General features: G+C 48.3%; 10 protein-coding genes and 1 non-coding gene across 17 annotated transcripts; 5 read left to right on the forward strand and 6 right to left on the reverse strand.

Annotated features, from left to right (window-relative positions):
• Positions 1 to 51: 51 nt before the first annotated feature.
• Positions 52 to 1,075, reverse strand: FOXG_01178 (cell cycle checkpoint protein; the record flags this gene model as incomplete). Its single annotated transcript, XM_018377973.1, has 2 exons — positions 52 to 869; positions 919 to 1,075. 2 exons carry the CDS (start codon positions 1,073 to 1,075, stop codon positions 52 to 54), a joined length of 975 nt encoding a protein of 324 aa, XP_018233778.1.
• A 151-nt stretch (positions 1,076 to 1,226) lies between these two features.
• FOXG_01179 (cell cycle checkpoint protein) lies at positions 1,227 to 1,567 on the reverse strand (the record flags this gene model as incomplete). The annotated part of the gene is made up of 3 exons (XM_018377974.1): positions 1,227 to 1,272; positions 1,325 to 1,379; positions 1,429 to 1,567. The coding sequence occupies 3 exons, from the start codon at positions 1,565 to 1,567 to the stop codon at positions 1,227 to 1,229; spliced, it is 240 nt and encodes a 79-aa protein (XP_018233779.1).
• A 316-nt stretch (positions 1,568 to 1,883) lies between these two features.
• Positions 1,884 to 3,608, forward strand: FOXG_01180 (histone acetyltransferase). The gene is made up of 3 exons (XM_018377975.1): positions 1,884 to 1,956; positions 2,018 to 2,142; positions 2,198 to 3,608. Exons 1-3 carry the CDS (start codon positions 1,944 to 1,946, stop codon positions 3,248 to 3,250), a joined length of 1,191 nt encoding a protein of 396 aa, XP_018233780.1. The 5' UTR covers positions 1,884 to 1,943; the 3' UTR covers positions 3,251 to 3,608.
• Positions 3,609 to 3,927: 319 nt separating this feature from the next.
• On the forward strand, positions 3,928 to 4,034 carry FOXG_18024. The gene has a single exon. It is a non-coding gene; the product is annotated as a tRNA-Pro (tRNA).
• Positions 4,035 to 5,037: 1,003 nt separating this feature from the next.
• Positions 5,038 to 6,030, reverse strand: FOXG_01181 (uncharacterized protein; the record flags this gene model as incomplete). Its single annotated transcript, XM_018377976.1, has 1 exon — positions 5,038 to 6,030. One exon carries the CDS (start codon positions 6,028 to 6,030, stop codon positions 5,038 to 5,040), a length of 993 nt encoding a protein of 330 aa, XP_018233781.1.
• A 1,736-nt stretch (positions 6,031 to 7,766) lies between these two features.
• On the reverse strand, positions 7,767 to 9,114 carry FOXG_01182 (biotin synthetase; the record flags this gene model as incomplete). The annotated part of the gene is made up of 2 exons (XM_018377977.1): positions 7,767 to 8,687; positions 8,803 to 9,114. 2 exons carry the CDS (start codon positions 9,112 to 9,114, stop codon positions 7,767 to 7,769), a joined length of 1,233 nt encoding a protein of 410 aa, XP_018233782.1.
• A 351-nt stretch (positions 9,115 to 9,465) lies between these two features.
• On the forward strand, positions 9,466 to 15,046 carry FOXG_01184 (mannose-P-dolichol utilization defect 1). Of its 4 annotated transcripts, XM_018377985.1 has the most exons (4): positions 9,716 to 13,277; positions 13,375 to 13,674; positions 13,728 to 14,550; positions 14,609 to 15,046. In XM_018377985.1, exons 3-4 carry the CDS (start codon positions 13,954 to 13,956, stop codon positions 14,876 to 14,878), a joined length of 867 nt encoding a protein of 288 aa, XP_018233786.1. In that variant the 5' UTR covers positions 9,716 to 13,277; positions 13,375 to 13,674; positions 13,728 to 13,953; the 3' UTR covers positions 14,879 to 15,046. The 4 variants fall into 4 exon arrangements, with proteins under 4 accessions (XP_018233783.1, XP_018233786.1, XP_018233784.1 ...); XM_018377983.1 differs by having other exon boundaries at positions 9,716 to 13,674; XM_018377984.1 differs by having other exon boundaries at positions 13,375 to 14,550.
• FOXG_01183 (uncharacterized protein) lies at positions 9,833 to 13,552 on the reverse strand. Of its 4 annotated transcripts, none has more exons than XM_018377978.1 (5): positions 13,456 to 13,552; positions 13,318 to 13,402; positions 12,002 to 13,262; positions 11,827 to 11,914; positions 9,833 to 11,780 (listed from the first exon to the last, which is right to left on the reverse strand). In XM_018377978.1, exons 3-5 carry the CDS (start codon positions 12,149 to 12,151, stop codon positions 10,318 to 10,320), a joined length of 1,701 nt encoding a protein of 566 aa, XP_018233787.1. In that variant the 5' UTR covers positions 12,152 to 13,262; positions 13,318 to 13,402; positions 13,456 to 13,552; the 3' UTR covers positions 9,833 to 10,317. The 4 variants fall into 4 exon arrangements, with proteins under 4 accessions (XP_018233787.1, XP_018233789.1, XP_018233788.1 ...); XM_018377980.1 differs by having other exon boundaries at positions 10,022 to 11,780; positions 13,354 to 13,402; positions 13,456 to 13,549; XM_018377979.1 differs by having other exon boundaries at positions 10,022 to 11,780; positions 12,002 to 13,402.
• On the reverse strand, positions 14,950 to 16,020 carry FOXG_01185 (uncharacterized protein). Its single transcript, XM_018377986.1, has 2 exons — positions 15,674 to 16,020; positions 14,950 to 15,621 (listed from the first exon to the last, which is right to left on the reverse strand). The coding sequence occupies exons 1-2, from the start codon at positions 15,867 to 15,869 to the stop codon at positions 15,206 to 15,208; spliced, it is 612 nt and encodes a 203-aa protein (XP_018233791.1). The 5' UTR covers positions 15,870 to 16,020; the 3' UTR covers positions 14,950 to 15,205.
• A 2,006-nt stretch (positions 16,021 to 18,026) lies between these two features.
• On the forward strand, positions 18,027 to 20,274 carry FOXG_01186 (uncharacterized protein; the record flags this gene model as incomplete). Its single annotated transcript, XM_018377987.1, has 2 exons — positions 18,027 to 18,394; positions 18,454 to 20,274. The coding sequence occupies exon 2, from the start codon at positions 19,183 to 19,185 to the stop codon at positions 20,272 to 20,274; it is 1,092 nt and encodes a 363-aa protein (XP_018233792.1). The 5' UTR covers positions 18,027 to 18,394; positions 18,454 to 19,182.
• A 1,441-nt stretch (positions 20,275 to 21,715) lies between these two features.
• Positions 21,716 to 22,146, forward strand: FOXG_18025 (uncharacterized protein; the record flags this gene model as incomplete). The annotated part of the gene is made up of 1 exon (XM_018398064.1): positions 21,716 to 22,146. The coding sequence occupies one exon, from the start codon at positions 21,716 to 21,718 to the stop codon at positions 22,037 to 22,039; it is 324 nt and encodes a 107-aa protein (XP_018233793.1). The 3' UTR covers positions 22,040 to 22,146.
• Positions 22,147 to 22,435: the final 289 nt, after the last annotated feature.

Raw genomic sequence — 22,435 nt, forward strand, 5'->3', positions numbered from 1 at the left:
AATTTCTTCACATTAACGTCCTTTTGTGAAGAACTTTTCCAGTCAATATATCTAATCTGCTTCGCCAGCCTCCTCTGCCTCATCATCCTCATCATCGTCCTCATCGTGCGAGATGAATGGAACGAACCGAAAGTCCAAGAAGCTTCGCTTGCCACCTTCAATATCTACCATGAATTGCAGACTCAGCACCCCCTGACCATCCCCTCGTAGACTAACCTTAGTGGCAATCCGCATTGCTTCTGTTGAATTCTTGATAAAGTCAAACTTGTAAGCTTGCGACCAGCGTTCCTGTATGTTGAAGGTTTCGAGAAGGTCTCTTCCACGCGCGAAGTCCACTCCTGAGCTTCCAAGATCCCCGACACCAGCGAGAGACAGAAATGGTGAGGTTTTAGTGGTTGTGATAGTTAGCTTTGTCGGTGCTGTTGGAGAAATCTCCGCAAGAGAATCGAGTAGTGTTCGAGATTGCATAATGATTTTGAAAGACAGATCGTTGCGGTCAAATGGAATATCATCAGGTATTTCTGGTAGATAGGTTGTCAATGACGCTGTCGTCTTAACGCCAGACTCCTCGATTGTGATCTTGAATGGATCACCTTCCTGGCCATACTGCAGAGTACAGGTGCCAGAAATACCAAGAGTTTGGTTACTGAAAGCATCAGGCCGATAGTTCCGAAGATTGCTGCGATAAGGATCCTGGTCTGCTTTTTGAGCTCGTGTGGCCACGTCTACGGCTCCAAATATTTGGAGTACTTCGAGAACAGAAGATAAAGAAAGTTGAAAATTAGGAAGCTCAGGTGGATTGTCGCCATCCTGAGCAGGCAAGTTGGCTGTGTATGATGAGAAGAGAGCTTTGTCGAGAAATGCAACTCCTGATGATTGTCAGTTGTGGTCTATCCTAAGGATAGCTGTCAAACTGACCTTGCATCACCCGTGCATGGTCAGCAGCGAAACGAACACCATCCTCTGTAATTTGAACATGAACTCTTGGTGCAAAGTTGATGCATCTGAGAAGTTGATACAGTGGCCTGGTCGAAGTCGCAACTGCGCGGAAGATTGGCTGAGCGTCTGGAGCCATTTCGAGATTGTGATTGTGGTAGATTGAGGATGATGTGTGGATAAAAGTACGAAAACTGGCAGAAAAGCAATAGGCGCCTGTAGTAGCGTCTTCTCTTGATTGCTCCAACTATTTTACACGAAACCGATCGAAATGAGGACTTTTGGGTATCTTAGACGTAGACTCCGACCGCACAGAACATATAGACCACTCCGAAACTGTCGAAAGTAAGTAACTGAGAAGATGATGGACAGTCGATGGCCAACGTACGCTATGGCGATAGAGGCTGGAATGCCTAGTACGGGAACGTTGACGATTGTGCGGTCTAGAACCAGTCAGTAGGCAGAAAAACAGATGAGAGTCATGACACTTACTCAGGGCAAAGACGCCGGTGAGAGAGAATCCGAGGAGTAGCAAGAAAAAGGCGACCCAGAACTGGCTTCCTTTGCTCACAGTAGGGAAGAAGGGACTGCCAGCAGCAGCTTGCCAGACCTCAGGCAGCGAAGAATCCATAGGCTAAATTGGAAAGAAGAATGGAGTGTGGTTTGTGAGGGCGAGTAATGGGTGTTCGCGAGAAATTGACGTGTCGCGGTAGAAAAGTTGAGGTAAAGGTGTTGACTTGACAAACTGCTTTGTTAGGAGATGCTCTGGGGAAGCTTCATGAGCTTACGATGGCGCATCGTGTCCATAGACAAATAGGGTTTAGTGCGTGTGTGCCCCTGTCAGCTCCTGCCTCAAGCTGGAGGGGCCCACATTGAATGACATAAGCAGCGCACGGACATTCTCGACGCGCTTCACTCCGCTGTCATGATACTCCATTCTATCATAACTCACTTGCTCCCTAATTAACTTTCAAAGTTGAGAACCCTACAGTTTTCCTGTTGCGATCATGTCAGAAGAAAGTAAGTCTTATCAAATATGCGACCGCGGCAACGATGGAATTACTCACAATATCTCACTTAGACGGCAAGCGCAAAGCCGAGGAGGAGCCATCGTCTCCTACCCCATCGAAGCGCATTAAGCAAAATGACTCGGCTGAGCCTCCGGAGAAGAAGCCGGAGATCAAGAGGATTCCTTTCCCCGAAAAGGTCAGTTTGTCAGCAAACCTCATACATATATCATGTACTCACATGGTTATTACAGCCCGCCGTCATCGAAGAGCGCAATGGCGAAATCGAATTCCGAGTAGTCAACAACGACAACGAGCGCGAATCACTCATCATCTTAACTGGACTCAAGTGTATCTTTCAAAAACAACTTCCCAAAATGCCTAAGGATTATATTGCGCGACTAGTTTACGACCGAACACATTTATCGATTGCCATCGTCAAGAAACCCCTTGAAGTTGTTGGAGGAATCACATATCGCCCATTCAAGGGTCGTCGTTTCGCCGAGATTGTTTTCTGTGCCATTAGTTCTGACCAGCAAGTCAAGGGATACGGCGCCCATCTCATGTCGCACTTGAAGGATTATGTCAAGGCGACAAGCGACGTGATGCATTTCCTCACCTATGCCGACAACTACGCTATTGGTTACTTCAAAAAGCAAGGTTTCACCAAGGAAATCACCCTCGACAAGAAAGTCTGGATGGGCTACATCAAGGACTACGAAGGCGGTACAATTATGCAGTGCTCGATGCTGCCGCGGATTCGATATCTCGAAATGGGTCGCATGCTCCTTAAGCAGAAAGAATGCGTTCAAGCCAAGATCCGCGCTTACTCCAAATCACACAATATCCATGCTCCGCCGAAGGAGTGGAAGAACGGAATCACCGAGATCAACCCTCTTGATATTCCTGCCATTCGAGCATCAGGGTGGTCCCCTGATATGGACGAACTCGCCCGGCAACCTCGCCATGGGCCCAACTACAATCAACTTCTTCACTTACTCAACGATCTACAGAACCACAACTCAGCCTGGCCATTCCTTGTGCCTGTTAACCGCGACGATGTAGCCGATTACTACGACGTTATCAAGGAGCCTATGGATCTTAGTACGATGGAGAGCAAACTTGAGGCCGACCAGTACCTCACGCCTGAAGATTTCATCAAGGACGCCAAGCTTGTTTTCGACAACTGCAGGAAGTACAATAATGAGAGCACTCCCTATGCGAAGTCGGCCAACAAGCTCGAAAAGTACATGTGGCAGCAGATCAAGGCGATTCCTGAGTGGTCACATCTGGAGCCTGAGAGATAGAGCTCTCGTCCAGCTAGTAAACCAAAACAAAGGAATCGCATCCGCATCAGACTTCGGAGATCTTCGGGGCACACAGTAGAGGTGTAGCTATTGGGATGTCTTTTATAATTTATCTGGGGGGTAAAGGGTTAATATTAGCGAGGAGTTTTTGGATTCTGGTAGCAATGTAATGAATACCATGCTTTATGTTAAAGTAGCTATCTTTGTAGTATGTAGTACATATGTCGAGTCTCTCTAACATCGTAGATGAGCCGAGTTGGTGAGATTTGATACTGTGTAAGCCGGAGTAACCAGAATGCATAACGAACGGGCTCAGAGTATCCTTTCGATCGGAGTTTAACAAATCGTAGACCAACAGCTCTTTGATAGCATAATACATATTCGGAATGTGAGGCACAGCATGACAGCTGTAAGTCAGGCTTGCTGCATGTCATGAATCTCGTAGCCCGCGTTGGTGCTACACAGCAATGACGGGAAGGCCCATTATAGAGCGTGTAATGCCAAGTCATACTACTATCATTCAATGAATGTTGCCTCATAATCTAATTATTTCATCGACTATCAACCAAGATCCGGGTTGCCATTCAACAAACTTCGTGTCTTGCGTCAGCTGGTCCAGCATTTATAAACCAGATTTTGGGACACGAGCACTAACAAATGACTAGGATCTAGTGTCCGGCCTGATGGTCTAGCGGTATGATTCTTGCTTCGGGATTGACATCTCAGTTCTCAAAAGAGGACTAAAGTTTGCGAGAGGTCCCGGGTTCAATCCCCGGTCAGGCCCTTTCTTTTGCACGTCTCACCTATTTCCAGTGAGATCTTTTTTCTTTTTCCTAATTCAGGACATCAAATTCAAGCTCGTGAGATACTGAGACCTCCATGTGATGTCGGTGTGGACCGGTGGTGATGGTGAAGTGAAAAATGGATCCAGCTAATCTTGTAATATGTTTAGTGATTATTCTGGTGAGATGATAGCAGTTGCCAAGCACTTCTGTAATACATCTGCTCTAACGTAACTATACTCGAGAGTTTATTTGAGAGGAGCTTGAGTATAGAATGACATCTTCGTTTGAGAAACATTTCCTCTGTAGGTTAAGTAGGGCTTTCAGACAGTTTGGACCTTGTAACTATACCCTTCTTCATATTGACAGACTACATTTATAACATTCACATTGCGGACTCGGTTAACATAGAAACCCTTTTATAAACAGGTATAAGTCGCTGGCTATCTATCAACAAGCCCGTATGATTCAAATGTGACCAGCACAAGCACCACGGCGAAGAGAACCAGATCGGGAAAGCCGCCTCTATCCTTGCCAATCGAATCGAATGTCAAGCAACAAACATTCTATCAACCAGATCCATAATGTTCAATTCCCATAAAAATCATAAAGATATTTCCCCCGTTTACTGTTTCCCAATCGCCAGACACCATTATCCATGATGTGGATAGGCAGACAAAGAAAAATGCAAAAATGCAAAAATGCAAAAAAAACAAAAAGTAATAGATGTCTTGCGTGGTGTGTCTCGTATGGTCGGTCGCTCGTCGTCTACCCTTGGATGCCTCGGCAGAGACAGGGATGAAACATTGGTCATGCTTGCATTTGAGGCTACGGGCTCGTGCCCCGATGATGAGGCTGGGCGTGTCTGATCGCTTTGTTGGATAAAAAGGCTTCACCGAGAAGGTGACGAAGCCAAGAGGGTATAATTCGTAAAGAACAGTTGCTTTCCTTTGCTTGATTTTTGTCTTTTAATTTCGTTTCATTTTTTTCTTCTTAGCTTGATATTCAAACATTAGAATTATCTGCGCGTCCTGAACTAGCATCGCTAACAGGCAGACGGAGATCTGAAAAGGTGCGACGTGTCCATGACGCACGCCACTGCCGGTTGTCAATTAGGTGGCGCCGCAGGGAGGATGTAGAGCGCAGGCTTGATGTCTGTGGTTGTGTCTGTGTCTGCATCGGCGTCTGCGTCTGCGTCTGTTGGGGACGATTAGGGTCCTCTGACTGTAGTGTGCGGCGGAGGATGCGGTGAAGGGATTCGGGGATCTCATGCCATTGGCCAGCTCGGGCAGTGCTGAGCAAGCCTGGAGGGAAGAGAGCTGCAGGGACAGTGTCGCTGTCGTGAAAGATGTGGTCGTTCAAGTAGTTGATTTCACCAGATTCAATGGCGTTCTTTAGCCACTGCTCCCATTCCTCGTCGAGAACAGCTGAAGTGTCTCCGGCGTCACGTCTCGCAACACCGTCCCTGAGGCGCTCGTTCAGTTCGACACCCACACTATCCAGCTCGTCCTCGCTCTCGACCTCCATCATTTCGTTGTACAAATCGTCAATAGCAACGCCTTCCACCTCAACGGACTGATCTCGGTTGGCGCGGGGCAGGTGTTCGATATCGGCCCAGTCAGGGAAATCGTCGGCGGTGGTGTCATGAATAACATATCCCTGCTCCTTCTCGTACTTCTCCTTGGCCCATTTTGTTCCCTCCCACTTGGTCAAGCCTGCGATTTCGGCTCCGGTAAGTTTGAGGCTGTCGAAGGCGCGGAAAAGTCGTCGGTGCCATGGCCAGCGAGAGAGACGAATGCGATGGGTGTGGTGAGTGTAGTCGAGGCCGGGGTACTTGGCTTCCTGGGTGTCGAGGTGGCCGTAGAAAGCGTGCGTTTCCTGACGAACCTCTGGAATCAAGTTGCGTTGGAGCAGAGCATGGAAGTTCTGAGGGTCGTTGCTCTTGGGACGAGGGAACATGCACTCGTAAACGAGCTGGTCAACGGGACGGCCCTTCATGGTGGTGATGGAGCAAGGCCGATGTCGGACAGGTTAAAATAGGTAGAGGTTTGTCGAAGAGGCTTTAATTTGGTGTATGACAGTCGTTGCTCGAAAAAGTTGGGAGTAGAAATATGGTCGTTCACGTAATCTCGGTTGTGTTGTGTTGTCGATAGTCCTCTGTACGAGGCAGCAGTGTGACACGTATTGCTCAGGATCAGATAAGGTAGGCAACCAGGAAAGATGAAAAGTCCAAGTGAGGATTTCAAAACCAGGCTGAGCAGTGGGATCTGTATGTTCGGGCGTTCTCGGCGGGGGTGGAATCAGGCAAGGAACGGCAAGGCCGAAGAGGCTTTTGCGACAGAGAGATACGATAGGTAAGTTGCTAGAGTTTAGCAGACTCTCGTAGAAGGCTGAAAGTAAATTTGAGTGTAGATTCCACCGTGAGAAAGAAAAGAGGAGAGAGTTGTTTGTGAGACCAGGGAGGGAAGTGACAAGTTAATATGGATGCGAAGGACGGTATGCTCATGTATTGGCATGCATTTAATGCATTGGATAAGAAAGACAAGACTCTAACTCCACGGCGTCGGGAACAGACCCTCCATCTTCTTTTTTTCAGGCGGCGGCGGGTTCTTTTTTTCTTGTCTGGCGCCCCTCCTTCCATCTTGGCTTGGTGCCAGGCTAAGGTCCTTAGTAGGCCAGGGCAGCCCCCAGTCCCAGGGACCAGAAGCGGGCCTGAGTGGTGCCAATAGCATCCCCCATCGGGAGCCTACAGGACATAGAAGGGTCACTTGATAGGCTGAGGATGATTCTGAGGCCGGGACCTAATGCGCCTGGATTAAAGCTCAACTCTCAGGGTGTAGTGAGTTGAGGGTGTGTAAAGAAGTGTAAGCGGTCTACAGGTCAGCAATTCTGTCTGTGGTTACAAAGAACCCGAACCTATTAGATTTGTGTAGCAGTCTGTTTGTTGTTTGTTTTCTGTTGTTGTTGTTGTTGTTGTTGTTGTTGTTGTTGCTGCTGCCATTGCTGTTAGATCTCTTAATAGTACATAGCCTATGCATACTTGCAGTATTCTAGTCTGCCACTTGGTCATTTGTTGGCCATTGATTCCCTTGTCCGTGAACTGCGTGTAACCTGTTCATTTCAACGCTTGGACGAATGATGTTGCAGGCATTAAACAGAAACGTCATCAGAAATCTAGTATTTATCCATCATGTTTACGATTTGAGGGATATATATCTTTGTATCTACCTGATACAATGGGGGTTTGTCACACAAAGTGCAGCAGCTCTCACTCGATGCACTTTATACACCCTACCAGCTGACCATATACAATTACACATCTTGCAGACCCAAATGAAAATGACTTCTTTTACGAATACTTAAACTCAAAACCTCATGTAAATCTGATCATCACCACTAACTAAACCACTGTTCTCGTGGTTGGTCGTCACGAGATTGGCCCAACAAACCCAGAAATCCGCGAGTCACGCGCAGAGAACGATCCTTTTAGCTCCACTACATCTCTTGATTATCCTCGCTATCTCCATCTCATGCGCCTCTGCTAACGTGATGTGATATCGCATTTTATCCGCTCCCTCGGTTATCACTGAACCTTGCCTGTTCGTTTTTGTCATTCTCACGACCGGAACGAAGCCGGTGCGGGCCGGGCATGATAAACTTCGATAGCATGGAGTTTTGCATTACATGGGGGATGGTGTGCTGAAACTTGCACTCAATTTAAGCAATTCTGACTGTTACAGAACTCGAACCTCAGGCGCAGGCTGGGGAGACTTGTCAAAGCTCTTCATGGGCTCAAGACCCCATCGTCCAAACATGGCGGCGTCCTCATCCCAGCCATTGCACTCCGTCGTGAGCATCTTCTCGCCTGTAAAGATAGCATTCGCACCCGCCATGAAGCACAAGGCCTGCTTCTCCTCCGACATGGTCTTGCGACCCGCCGCGATGCGGATGATGGTTGAGGGCATGATAATTCGCGCCGTGGCGATAGTTCGCAACATGCTCGTGAACTCAACCATGGGTCGATCGCCCAGCGGCGTGCCCTTGATGGGGACCAGTGCGTTGACGGGGAAGCTCTCCGGGTGACTTGGGAGTGTCGACACGGTGTGAAGAAGACCAACGCGATCTTCGCTGGTCTCACCGAGACCGAGAATTCCACCTGAGCACACCTTGATACCAGCGTCGCGCACGTGGCTCAGCGTCTGTAATCGCTCGTCGTAGCTGCGTGTCGTGATGACAGACGGGTAGAACTCGCGACTAGTGTCGACGTTGTGGTTGTACGCCGTGAGGCCCGCGGCCTTGAGCTCCTTTGCCTGTTCTGCATCGATCATGCCCAGCGTCACGCAGACCTCCATACCCATACCCTTGACACCCTCAACCATAGCCTTGATGTTCTTCAAACTGTTCTTGCGACCGCGCATATCTCTCCATGCGGCGCCCATGCAGAATCGGGTGCTTCCCTTCTCTTTGGCTGTTCGCGCAGCTGCTAGTACGCTCTCGACGCTCTCGACTCTCTTGGCGGGAACCTTTGTGCCTTCTTGGTAACGGGTGGATTGGGCGCAGTAAGAGCAGTCTTCAGTGCAGCCGCCTGTCTTGATGTTCATCAGAGTGCAGAGTTGCACTTCGGCGGGATTGTGCCATCGACGGTGTACGGTGCTCTAAGAGTATGTGTTAGTCATGGTGTCGCTCTGTGAGATATGTCCATCAATTGAGGTAAACATTGAACGGCAACAGCAGTCACAATCACGATAGAATGAGTAGAGATGAACTTACAGCTTGGTATGCCAGCTCAAGGGCAGGCTGGTAGTAAATGGCCGCAATCTCCTCCTTGGTCCAGTCATGTCGAACCTGAGTCGCCGTGACAGCTTCCCTCAGAATCTGCTTCCTCTTCTCAGCCCTCTGGTTCTCAATCGCTTCATTAGCTCCAGCCGGAGGAGGGGGCGGCTGCGAAGGTCGAGGATGGAAGTCAACAACTGTTGACATGGCCCGGGAATGCTGCCATCTCGCCGAAGCGGGGAGAGACAAACGGTTACTGGGTGTAACCTGTCGAAGGGCCCTAAGACGGAGAGATGTACCGGGCTTCATTGTGACAAAGATAATGATAAAAGGAATGAAAATAGAGAATGTGAGATGAAAGAAGTGAGTGAATTGGTCAAAGTCAATCGAGAGAGGGACAGCAGATTAGCTGTGAGTGAGCTGCAGCAGCATGAGGCACTAAACCAAGACAAGATATGTACAGTCGCTATGTACAACACCATAGACTAAATCGAAAGAGCTCAAAACTCTAACATTATGAATGGACCAGCTCTTGTTGGTGAGCTCTACGGCTACGCCTCACTCATGCCCCCACGGCCGACCTCGGTCAGTCTCCGGTCCTAAACACAAGCAATTACATACGTACATACAGAACATCCATGCTACAGCTCTCAACTCTTGGGGATATATGCCCCGGTAGTCTCGGCTTTCGGGAGGCTTTCTAGACTGTTGAATTACCATGGAATACCGTCCTAAACCGCGTCTACCGAGATCCACTAGAACCTGGCGATGATCATCTACGACGGGGGAAGGGATGCAGATGGGAATGGAACCATATGATGCTGTAGCTCAACAGACCTGACTGTTGAACGTAGATCATAATACCAGCTTACACCCTACAATTCCATGTCTCTCAAGCACTGTTATAAAGCTGTAAAGGTGAGGCTCCATCTTTCGGCCCGTTACCCGTGAACAACGGCATTCATTTTGTTGAAAAAAGAATCTTGGCCTGCTACGAGACCCCTGATGGCAATTCGACATTTCTCGTTGGCTCGCCTAGTGAGAGGGGTTTTGGGATTTTGGTTGAGCTTGATGAGGGGCCAGACTCTGAGGAACCCTTGTAGCTTATAACCCCGGGAGAAGCTCGCTCTGGACCGGCTTAGCTACCGTGATCGCGGCACTTTAATGGAGCCATGGCGTAATCGTGGGGTTGCTCAGTGGAGGAGGCTGTTTTGTTGTCAGAGCTGTTTTGGTAATGGTAACGAGAAACAAAGCTACAGTTGAAGTTGTATAAGGACCTTGCTCTGTCAGATAAAATGCCAAACTTGGTAAAAATAAATGCTTGTTGCTCCTTGGAGTATATGTATTCACAGTCATTATCTCCCTCAGTCTATCCAGACGCCATATTCTGCAAACCCTATATCTCGTTATATCCAAGATAGATCCATATGGAAACCCAAAATGCTCAATATCGCTCTCAGTGCTCAACACTTGACATGCATACCAATCTCGGTATTAAATCCATAACCCAGATTAAGGGTACGCCGGCTCAGCATACCGTCTCCCAGAAACCCCAAGGGGACTGGTCCCCCGCTCATCAGGCGGCATGCGCTTCTCCCATCTTTTCCTCTCAGATCGCGGATCCCATCCGGGATAGTCGCGTCTTCGCTCGGCATCCGCATGGCTGCTAGTCCGTCTCTCCATGTCTGGTCGGCGCAGGTACCGATCACGTCTTTCTTCTTCTCTTTCCCGGTCGAGTTCCCGCTGCCGACCCCTGTCGCGAATTCGTTCTCGCTCGCGGTCTCGTTCCCTTTCTCTATCTCGCTCTTCGCGCATTCGTCTTGATCGCTTGAAATCTTCGTCGCTGGACTCTGCTTCTGAGGAAGCTCCTGATATGTCGGAGTAGCTTCTGCTGAGTCGAGATGGGGGAAGTCGGTCTCGGCTTCGGCGTCCGCGGGACGAGTCGGTGTTGTAGGATGGGGCTCTAGGTGGGTTTCTGGTACGATCTGGGTTGCTGCTGAGTCCGTTGGGGAGAATGTTTGAGACCTTTTCAGTCAGCTTCTCTCGCAGGCTGGGGCTGTGTGTTGATCTTCGGCGGGTGGAATCGTCTGAAGCTCTCCCATCAGCGCGATGGGGCCGGAATGTTGGGGGCGGGTTGCTAGCAACAGGAGGCGGGCGATCATTCGTTGGTGAATATCGACGAGACGTCGGCGAAGGCGGGCTTGCTTCAGGTCTTCTCTTTGCGCGAGGAGGAACCGGCTCATCATCACTTGAGTCTGAAGAGTAGTGCCTGGGCTGACTGTGTCGACGAGGCGGTGCGGGCCGCTTCGCATGAGGGTCGAGATAAGACCCCGGGGGCGCATGCGGTGCATGTGGTGGTACGTCTGGCGAAGGTTGCTGGTTATAATCGGAGAAGCTTCGTCTTCGGGCATGTTCATCAGAGCGGCTGTTGTACCTCTCAGGTGAAGGTCTGGTTGGTCGCCCTCCTGCATGTCTGCCTGGCACATGATTGTACAACGGTCGTTCAGGCCTGGCTCGGGTTCCAGGAAAAGCACTTCCTCTCACGTGGGAGTAGGCGAACTTGGGCTCTGGTCCTTCCGGAGGTTCACCCGGCCCAGTTGGTTCTCGTGCTTCTCTGTATGCCTCCCTCTCTCGAGCGTTTGCTTCTTTTCGTAACTTCTCGGCGCACGACTTATGCCATCGATCCACCTCGGCGTCGGCTTGCGTTGGGAATACAGTTGGAGGTAGTTCGGCTGGAAAGTCTTGGCCGGTCTCGGGATGTTTTAGCTGCCAGTTCTTGACAGCGAACTGTAAGAAAGGAACGTGTTCCTCGGGACCGAGAAGGATCTCGAGAGATTCCCATCGTGAGAAGCCTCGAGCGGTGAGGGCAGGTATTGAAGGTGGTGCGAAATCATCGTCGGTTGGTTGTAGTGTGTGTTGACATCCAGTAACTTGCCAGATGTATGAGATGGACTCGTGTGGCATTTCAAATAAAGCTTTTAATGTTAGGTATATGTCGCACAAAGCCACTATGGAACTTACAGTCATAATCGCCTCCAACAGCCTTGTAGAAGGCGGCCAGCTTTTCCGGGGTAAGGTGACAAACGGTTTTATCGCCTATCTCGAGTATCTATTATGACGTAAGGTGGTTAGTATGCGATCTTTAGAATATTGACAATTTTGGAACCAAGTGGTTAAAGAGAGGGTGCGTGCATACAATATGACGACTAATAGCTCTTAATAGAGCATCTAATAGCTTCGAAGGGCTTTTATCCTTCTCATACATATACGAATACTCAATAGCCGGAGGCGGCGGGGTTGATGAAGTTGCGCCCGGCGGGGCTTCTGTCTTTGGAGGGGCCGCCATAGCTGAATAGCAAAAGGCGAATAGTGAGGTAAAAGATGAAGGTGATAAGAGAGGTTGTCGAGAAAAAAAGGTCACGATGAAGGTGCGCTCACATCCAGGGCAGATCGCGGGGAAACGTGGATGGCGGTCAGCGGGTCGATATCGATATCCAAGATGGACAAGTTGTAATGATGCCGTAAACGAGGACGATGGTGCATTCGACAAGACTCTTCAGAGCAACGGAGGGAAATAAAAAAGTAAAGACGGCGATAAAAGTCGCAAAAGTGCACAGTAGCACAGACCCGATCAAGTCCCGTCAGGTTTGGGTTGGGATCCAATACCTTATATGAAATGGAGCCCAGCTGATGAATGAAATGACAATGACAACCTAAACTACCTGAGCCAAAAGGTAAGGCAAGGCAAGGCAAGGCAATGCCAGGCAGAGTTGACCGGGGTAGACTTGGCGAAGAAGTGGGCAGAAAGACGAGGATCTTCTTATTTATTCAAGGGGAAGGGGAAAAGAGCACGGGCACAAGAACAAGGCAACGGTAAACAAGGCACAAAGAGACAAGAACAGAAGACAGAAAAAAGACGCTTGCTACTGCTGCTGCTTGTGAGAGAGAGAGGAAAAGAGTTGGTTCCATGATTTGACTGGTCTTTTACATGGGGGACATGGATGTGCCTGGGAGACTGCGGGTGGCTGACAAAAGGTTGCTCTAGCAGATACTCTGTACAGTATAGCACAATAAGCAGCTGACTCTTGTATTTTCCGGAGCTACTACCTATTCGCCATGTTGGTCTTCTGTATCCTTTTTGATTCTTCAATCTCTTTGTTACACCGCCTTGTCTTGTTAATCGTCTTTGCGGTGTTTATAACTATCCCGTCCCCCATCGGAATCTACAATAACAGCGTACTTCCGAGAAACAAACACAACAACATGTCATAACGAAAACAGACATCATATCACATCGCAGCAGCCTTCACTGCCGGCCCCTCGTGGCCTGACACGTGCATCACTGTTGTAGGCCCCGGGTGATCCCTCGCACGAGGAAGAATCTACCTTAGGTCGGGCAGTACAAAAGTCCAAGTCTAAGAAGAAGTGGATTCCTTCACTTTTATTTTCGCAACGGTCTACGGCTGTGTCAGGTAATCTAAGCCCATAACACGAAAATAGCTGTTTTCAAACCTGGTTGGTTCCCTCTTGAGGCTGAGCTGACTGTACTTTTTGCTTGCTGTGTCGCAGAAATGGTGTGCTGAACTGAACACCCCCACTAACATCTGTGAGATTATTTGACATGGACTGAATAATCTCGAAGATTCTTACATGTTCCCTTGGCGTCATTTGAGGCTGATAGATCAGTTTATTCGGATACTTTTGTGAACGGGATGGTACAACGTGAAAATGAGCAAGCATCTTGTGAAACAACCGGGCACTGATGTCATTGTTTACTCGAGGACAGGGGACCATTTTTAATTGATAGCCCAACAAAGCAAATCTGTTCCGAAAAGCCGGAGCAGACGCCGTTGAGGAGGGTTCTCTAGGGTAAGCCACTTTGACCTGTCGCCGTAGGGCAGAACCAGGGTTGACTCCACTAGCTCCAATAAGGCAACGGTCATCTCCAATTAATTTCATCACGTACTGTTGGCCTCTTCTTCTGAAAGTCAAGTAAAGTTGAGACAAGCAATCCCAAGCTTTGTGACGTCTTTGTCCACTTCTTTCACACTCCTTCTGAAATACTTCTTTGTATAATCGCTGAGCTTTGATCAGCTTCTCTTCTACACCTTTTTACGTTATTCTTGGTCTCTAACAAATCAGACCACCATGGAAGCCCTCAAATCCGCCATCACTCCCATCACGCATAACCTCCCCGCGCCGATTCGCGACTTGGGCGTTTCCATCATCGGCGAGACGTGCTACAAATCTCTACTTCTCGACGTCAACATTGAGGATGCCGATTGCATCAAGTTTGCTGTCTCCAAGGCTCTCGGCATCGGTATCATCGCCGCTTCGTCCATCGTCAAGGTCCCCCAGATCCTGAAGCTCCTCAACTCCAAGTCCGCCGAGGGTGTATCGTTCCTCTCATACCTTCTCGAGACCGCGTCGTACATCATCTCGCTCGCCTACAACTTCCGAAATGGCTTTCCTTTCAGCACCTATGGCGAGACTGCCTTGATCGTGGGACAGAATGTTATCATCTCGGTGCTTGTTCTGAACTACAGTGGCCGTGCTAGTCTGGCTGCTGTCTTTGTTGCTGCGCTTGCTGGAACTGTTGCTACACTGTTTGCTGAGAATGTTGTGGATGCGCAGACCTTGAGCTACCTCCAGGCTGGTGCTGGTGTTCTGAGCGTTGCCAGCAAGCTGCCTCAGATCCTCACCATCTTCCAGCAGGGTGGTACTGGTCAGCTCAGCGCTTTCGCTGTAAGTCAATCCCGTTTCTTGATCCTCTTCAATTATACAATTACTAATGATAATTCAGGTCTTCAACTACCTTGCCGGATCTTTGTCCCGAATCTTCACAACCCTCCAGGAGGTCGACGACAAGCTCATTCTTTACGGATTCGTCTCTGGCTTCGTCCTCAACGCCATCCTTGCTCTCCAGATGATCTTCTACTGGAACGCTCCCTCCGAGAAGGCCAAGGGCAAGCAACCAGCTGCTCCCATTGCGGCCAAGCCTGCTACTCTGACTCCTTCTTCCTCTACCACTGCTACTCCCAAGAAGAGCCCTACCACTCGCCGACGTGGTTAGATGGTTAGATTCTTTTGTGTGGTTGCGTTTGCTTTATAGACTGGATTTGTCATAGTCATTTTTAATAAGATTTCACTCTGTTACGTGCTTTGACTTTGAGTTGGTTGATTATGTGATTTTGACATGTATCTGTCGTTAAATGTTACACGAAAACGTGTGATGCTAACTACCTATGTAAATGTGTTGCACAAAACCTGCCGATAATGCTATTCGAAGCAATGGTGCAAACGGTATCCCTCCTGTATGCTACCCCAGTTGAACGCCGTTGTAATAACCCAAAATGTGTCGCTGATCCTTTCCCGTTGCCCAATTCCATACAATATCCAATCAAAACATTGATGCAGTGACTCCATTCCATGCCGCGCGTGTAGGTCGATCGCTTCGACCGGCGCATTGCAGGCATCTTCTCTGTTCGCCAAGGTTGCTCACAGAACAGCTGAAGCAAACATGCTTTCCACAGGCACCGCACGAATGATCTTCGTTATCAAGACCATCGATATCCATTCCGCCATCACCACTGTTGAGACCGGCACCGCAGTCGTCGCAGTTAGAAGGGGCAAGCTGTGTTCGGCCCAGATTGGTGATCGAAGCTGAAGGCGCTGACGAGATGCTCCAAAATCTATGAAGAGATTGTTGGTTTGATTCGGGTCGACTAGGTTCAGGTGGTGATTGAATGTTCTCAGATGGAAGCTCAGTGTGTTGATGCTGGCTCTGCGCAGAGTAAAGCATGTTGAGAGTACGTTCTAAACTCAATTAGCATATATACAGTGCACGGCTATTTAGAGCAGAACTTACGATGAATTGTCTCTTCCGAAGGTCGATTATCGCGAAATCGTTTCATGGTTCGACTGTGAAGATGAATTGGCGTCGATGCCATGATCGCGAAAGGGTTGGTGATGGAGTTGTGAAGTCGAGGAGGAGAGTCGAGGGATGAGACTGATGAGGGAGAGGCGCAGAGCTCAGAGACGGATCGCTTGCGCTTGTGGGCCATTTTGGTTATAAAGCGGAGAGAAGTTGTTGAGTGTTTAAACGAGAATCGAAACAATTAGGGTAATGTTACAATAGATGTTGGGCTGGTAAATAGATGATGAGGTGAGATAGATCAACCTCTTTACGGGAACTGAGACGGGACTGAGACTGTGGGGCTCGAGTTGGCTGCGCGACATGACGCGCTTAGATGGTGACGTTGGACGCGTTAATGGCCCACGCCAATCTTCGCGCTAGGCCTTGAGAATTTATACAGGATCACTAAACTCGGGAGTGGGGAGCACGGGAGCTGTGCACTATCTCGCAACTACTGTATTTAAGTAATCCTATAGGTAGTGGTGGTGATGCATCGGCTCTCTTTTTGATACTTTAGTCCGATTCTAAGAAATCGTCGAAAACCGTGACAATTTCTTCTCTTCACGCTGCAATACGTAACACTCCCCTCAGATGCAGTACCCAGTAGTTTAGTACCTTACTAAGATAACTACCTACGTATGTAACTCCCTTGCCTTTGGCGCGGCTTAAGTGAACAGCTTCTGCATGTTTCCAACCTGTCATTGACAGGTAATAATTAAGCTCAGCGATTGGCCATGCGTCAGCTGAGAGCCCCAGGTCTCAAATTGCTGAATTCGACTTGGTGTACACCAGAAACTGCCCTCCGAGGCTGAGCCTGGAGGTTCCCTGTCAGCTACTATACAACAAATTTATATAATATGTTCGCCGGAGAAGGCACTGTAAGTTTCTCAAGAATTGGACCCAGTTGCAAGCCATTCATACCTATCCATCTCATCACTATGGTCCAACTCTCCACAGACGCAATTGTAACCATCATTAGTACGATCCCAGGACTCCTGATATCATGTCCAAGTGCTTGGTTCGCATACGCGGTGTTGCGTCGTCGGCATGTAAATCGAAACGACATTGAGACCGCTACCATCGAGTTCATCATTGCCCAAATCAGTGCAACTCCGCTGAGGTATTGCTTTCATGTTCACTTCTGTCAGATCTCTGTTAATCCCGCGTAAATCCAGTCTCGAGTTGCCATACACGCATCAATTTGCACCCGAAGTCTTATTGCCAAGCGAAAATCTACCCCAGCTACCCCCGTCGACCCATCACAACATTAGTGGACGAAAGCAAAGACAGACTGAGACTCTGCTACCACCACGATTCGATAGGCAAAACAACTTACTACGCCCGAACCCAGTTGCAGCGTGACAAGATGGATATAAGTTGTCGGTCTTCTGGGATCAGTCTATGTTGGATTCATAAGTGTATACATATTAAAATTAGTGCTTGCATGGAATACACAATTGGATGTATTCTGTCAATTTCATGTCAATTCCTCTACTCTTCTGGGTCGTTCACCTATATCACCAAGTCTTAGAGCTAAAGCTGAAGTATATGTAACTAACAGTGGAGATGAGGCCTCCCCACGTTCAAGACGGGAACTAAAATAGTCCAAGCTTGGATTCCCGTCAACGGCATCCCAAGCGCTCATCGCAGTATAAGGCAATCCTCGCTCTGGACTACGATACCAGACGTGTTTACTCTGTCTGTATGACAGGCAGTCTTTCCATCAACATGCACCGAAGATGGCTTGGAGTATTAGTGGTGTTTTCTATTATGATCGATGGATCAATGATACTCCAGCTCGACCCAAATGTGCAAGAGACCCGCTTGACGCTACTTGTATTTTCGACTCAGCCGCAGTTTGTCTTGTGCTCCGCCAATTGCCTCCCCCATCATCATCACCATCCGCCGAGGCAAGTACATAGTAATTGGATTGATGGAGTGGACCACCCGGGGCATTATGAAGTGGAGCCAGGGGGAAAACACCCACTATCTCCTTAGTAACCATGATGCTTATAAGGCCCTAGTGACGTTCAGTGACAGCCAACCAGTATTTTTGCTTATAGTAGCTAAGCGATTGGCTTTGAGCACCCGACTGTTATATACCCTGGCTTGGACCGACCCAGAAGCACTAAGGCTATCCGTGCTAAGCCTGGGGATCAATTACAGCACGTTCTGCCTTATCCCTTCTCCCTCGGCACGGCTGGGAGCGAATCGTACCCCTGGGAGTTGCCTCATCGGGGTGGTGAAGTGCATGAAGTGGTTCATGTTGTATAAGCTAAGGGTCACTGAGCGGGCAGCTTGCCACACACCACGATGAGGCAAGTGTCAGGGGTCAAATTCGCATCCCTGACACCTGACACCATCATCTCGCAAGACATAAAAGGTTGTTAAAGCCAAGTTTGTGATGACATGACAGCAACTACAAATACCAAGCTTTCATCCAAAGCAGCTTTTGGTATCCTTTCAGTTCAATCAAATCCTTTCATTCAATATGGTTCAGTTATCAACGGATGCTATAATTACCCTTGTCAGCACAATTCCTGGACTGATTGTGTCTTGTCTAAGTGCCTGGTTCGCCTACCTAGCACTGCAAAGAAGACCCATTCCCCAAAGCGATATTGAAACAGCCGCAATGCTTTTCATGATTCCAAGGACATTTTCTATTCCCGCGAGGTTCGCATTCATATCTCATTGCCTTTCCATGTGTTGAGCCTGACTTGTTTGTCCTCCAGTGCACTGTCCCACACAGATACAGAGAGGACGTTGACGAGTGGTGATGTCCTCCAACTACCACCCGCAACAAGTCAACGCTGTCTTGAACCAACCCATTCTCCAGTCCTGGAACATGCTGAGCGTGTGTCATAATATTTTGAACAAAAGTGTGATAGAATTTGACAATGCGCTGCTTTTCAGTGCTTCAACATGGGCCGCGGTGCATACGACACAACTGGTGTCCCCAAGCCACTGCCCCTCACCAGATACGGCTCTCTCACTTGGTTCAATGGACAAACTCCATCCGTTCAACAACCAACCTGATGCAACTGTCCACTATGATTAGCTCTCAGAGGAATCAACCCCATTCAAATGGACCATGACCAATCTGCAACGACACAACTCAAAGAGACTTCAGGAGAATGGATTCATCCATCTAAAAGCCTTCCTCACACGAGGCCACTTCTTGGACTGATACAACTTATACGCAAAGAACAATCCAACACATGAAACGACCAGGCCAAGAGTGGAGTAGACGATGGTGACGATTACTTCGGTCGACATTGGAAGGGATCTGGCGGAGAAGTGTTGCAAGGGACAAAAACGATAGACGAAATCGGGGTGTAACGGATGTAATAAATACCTAGACCTCGGGACCCAATAGATTATATGTGTATGATGACAGTAGGGCTACACTACTCCATACTGTCGATTGAGCTGAGGGATTTGTCCAAACCTATCCAAGCGAGATGATAGGCAGAATACTTCTGCATATCCGCGAGGCTTGCGAAGAAGCAAAGCAGACACCTTTGCCCACCGAGATCCTCGTTATCCTCTACGGCTTCGGAAACCCTGCAATCGGCTGTCATATGAATTGCACCAAAGACTTCCTTGACCCTGATGCAATACTCACTCCTTCCATGATTCTTAACGAATTGCCGCCAGACAGAGATGCAACTTTGGCCATGCGCATGTTTGCACCCCGCCCCTGGGTAGAAAGCTACAGGTTGCACAGACACGAGCTTGATAAAATTAAGATTGCTTATCCAAATGTCTACAAACAAGCCGCCGCGGATGGAACATTGGCGAAGCAGACTTTTACCGAAGAAGGCGTCTTGTATTACCTGCGTTCCAAGATCCACGAAATCAAATTCAAATACCGTCACTACGAGCTTGCGCTCTGGCTTCGACAAGGCCCCAAAGACACAGATGGTGCCACAATAATCGGCGACAGAATGTTACAATTCATGGACCCATATCCCCAGGAGACAGGGCTGCAGCAAATGAGCCGGGAAGCCTTGTTGGCAACGGTGGTGAACTTTCGGCTGGCAATGGCGGTCTCGACGGATAACATGGTTGCCCACTTCAAGCTCAAACGTCCTCTGGACCAGACTTGCCTTGAGTGGGATATGCCTCGGTGGCCCGAACGCCAGTCTAACCTCACACGCTCGAACGAATTTTACAACCTGTTCAAGACAGAGGAGGATATCGAGACCGAGGCCGGATTGTTGTGGAGTAGATACACACGATTCCGCCTTTATCTACGTGCAGCTCACTATGAGACATACGTAGCTGAAGAGATTATAAGTACACCAAGAAACATCTCAAACGTATTAGTTGTTATCGAACGCGTTTTTGATTACATATTGGACAGGGTCGAGAAATCGGCCAGTGTCTGCAAGAAGACTGTTGACGAAGCGAAACAGGAGTACGGAGATGAAGTCCTGAGCCGAAGTATGCCTCGAGAACGTTTCGAGAGCTTGCAAAATATGATTCAACAGCTGTACGACGTGGTCTATGATGGATATGCAGTGGTCGAACCCGAGGGTAACTCGCGGTAGTGATGGGTGAGGCCGAGAATCAGAGCAGAGATAAGGTAGTTATAAAAAAGAATGCTAATTTCCAAGGCTTCCTTTCACCAACAGCAAAACCATTATACAGGTCTAGTCTAAATATCCACTGATCTGTGTAACCAGGAAGGAGGGCAAATGTGCAACTCGTGACACTTACTACTGCAGCACTGCCTCGAGGCAAAGGGCCCCCAAAGGAAGAACACGGCTGTGATGAAAGCCTGGAGGATACGGAAAGAGAAATTCCACCGGTAGCTCTCTTAGCACTGGGCCATGTTTGACGATGACCGAGTTGGGCGACACGTTTCATGTCCATGCGGGCGTCATTCCAGCAACATTGATCCATATCGAAGCCACTGTCTTCGCTCTCTTCATCATTGCGAGTAATCACTCTACAAGCTCCAATTATGATGGCTGTATTGTAGATCTGGGGTATCGTTGTGGCATATCTGATTTGACGCATAGTGCCTGTGGTGTGTCTTTTGCCTGATTAAAGAATGATGCTATCAAATGCGTGTTATGGAGATGAAGAATGTAAAAGCCGAGAAGTATACTACCTTAGTAGTCAAGTGTTTATTGAAGAGTGGAAGGAGTCACTTTCACATTGGAAAGGCAGCATGCTCATGTGATCTTTCCGAATAAACTTGAGGTCTTGATGATACCTTAAGGTAGGGGACAGAAGACCTGACCTCCACTGCTAATAAGACAACTTAAGAATGACAAGCCTGTGTAAACTAAACATGAACTTGGTAAACTTTGGACCAAAGTTCTAAGTAATAAAAAGGCTGAGATACGTTTAAAATTTCTAGAGGTTAGCACTTGATGATAAACTTAGCTTAGGTACTCTCTCAACAGTTTATCTTGTCGCGCTGATGTAAAGTCTTGAGTCTTCGGACGCCCACCTCAGAGGCCAAGCCAACACGGACACTAACCGAGGAAGCTTCCCTATTTAGAAGAAGCAAAGATTCTGATTGGTTATTGAAACTCTTCCCAATATCTCAGATTATCTCATTCGCTCGTTTTAACGTTACCATCTCCTTCGTCAACTTCAAACCAAGATCTGATTCGGCCTTATCTGCTATAAGCTTTCGTAGATATATCGCGTAATCTGCCATGCCCCTCGGGAAGCCAAAGATGAGAACTAGAATTAGGAGGCAAATATTGTTCAGTTAAAGGACCCGCTAGGTTTACCATGAAATCACCTACGTATTTTTGTCACTCGACAATTCACAAGGTTAATTTTTCCCTCTCGTGCTCAAGATCAAGCTTTGTCGCTCTTCACGACCATGAAAAGATTAACTCTTCGACCCTTGGGGATTTTCAAGGTATAAGTACCTTAGGGTCCTGTTTCTTCCCACCATATCTGTTCCGTCACTCATCACCGTCGCCATCTCGAACCCTCCTCTGCACATAACTCGACTCATACATCACCATGTCGAGGAAGAAAAAGCCAGCATCCTCAAGTCGAAAGACCACTCCAGGCTCATCAAAGGCCTCTAGCAGAAAGAACTCTCCATCACCCATAAAATCAGCTCTACTGTCTCACGAGCCTATGCCAGAGCCAGTACAAGTAATCGTCGATCCCGCACAGCCTGAAGAGGAGGAGCCGTGGCGGACACCGAATGAAGAAGAAATTATCGCGGTTGTAATTTTTATCGTCATTTCCTTCACAATCAACATAGCTTCCCACAATGAGTTCATAAGGGGGTTCCGGGTTTATTTTGAAGTATACATTGGCGAGAGACTACTGGGATGATTCTGACATGTTGTGCAAGGATATTTAAGTCACGGACATTCAGATGGTGGAGTCCGATCCGATCTTCCGTCTTCTTATCCAGCGGTCATGTACACTTCACCTACGAGAAAACGGGTGGTTACTGGAGCCAGTTGACTTACGAGAAGGAATTGTTCCTCCACTGGCGAGGAGCCTGTGAATGGATTTATGTGAGCAAACATGCTCGACTGAGATCGTGCCTAGAAAACGTTTCTTTGGAAGTGTTTTTTTTTTTTTTTGGTGGGGAGGGTATTTTATTTTATACTCTGGGAAAGGATTTCTTCCCTTTCTGCATCCCACGATTCCGAAGTTACGGATTTCACTTTGACTAGTTGCATGAAAGAGTCAATAACAAGCTTCGAGAGCAGTATTTGGCAT

This window comes from Fusarium oxysporum, chromosome 1, assembly GCF_000149955.1.
Source record: "Fusarium oxysporum f. sp. lycopersici 4287 chromosome 1, whole genome shotgun sequence".
Classification (NCBI taxonomy): Eukaryota; Fungi; Ascomycota; class Sordariomycetes; order Hypocreales; family Nectriaceae; genus Fusarium; species Fusarium oxysporum.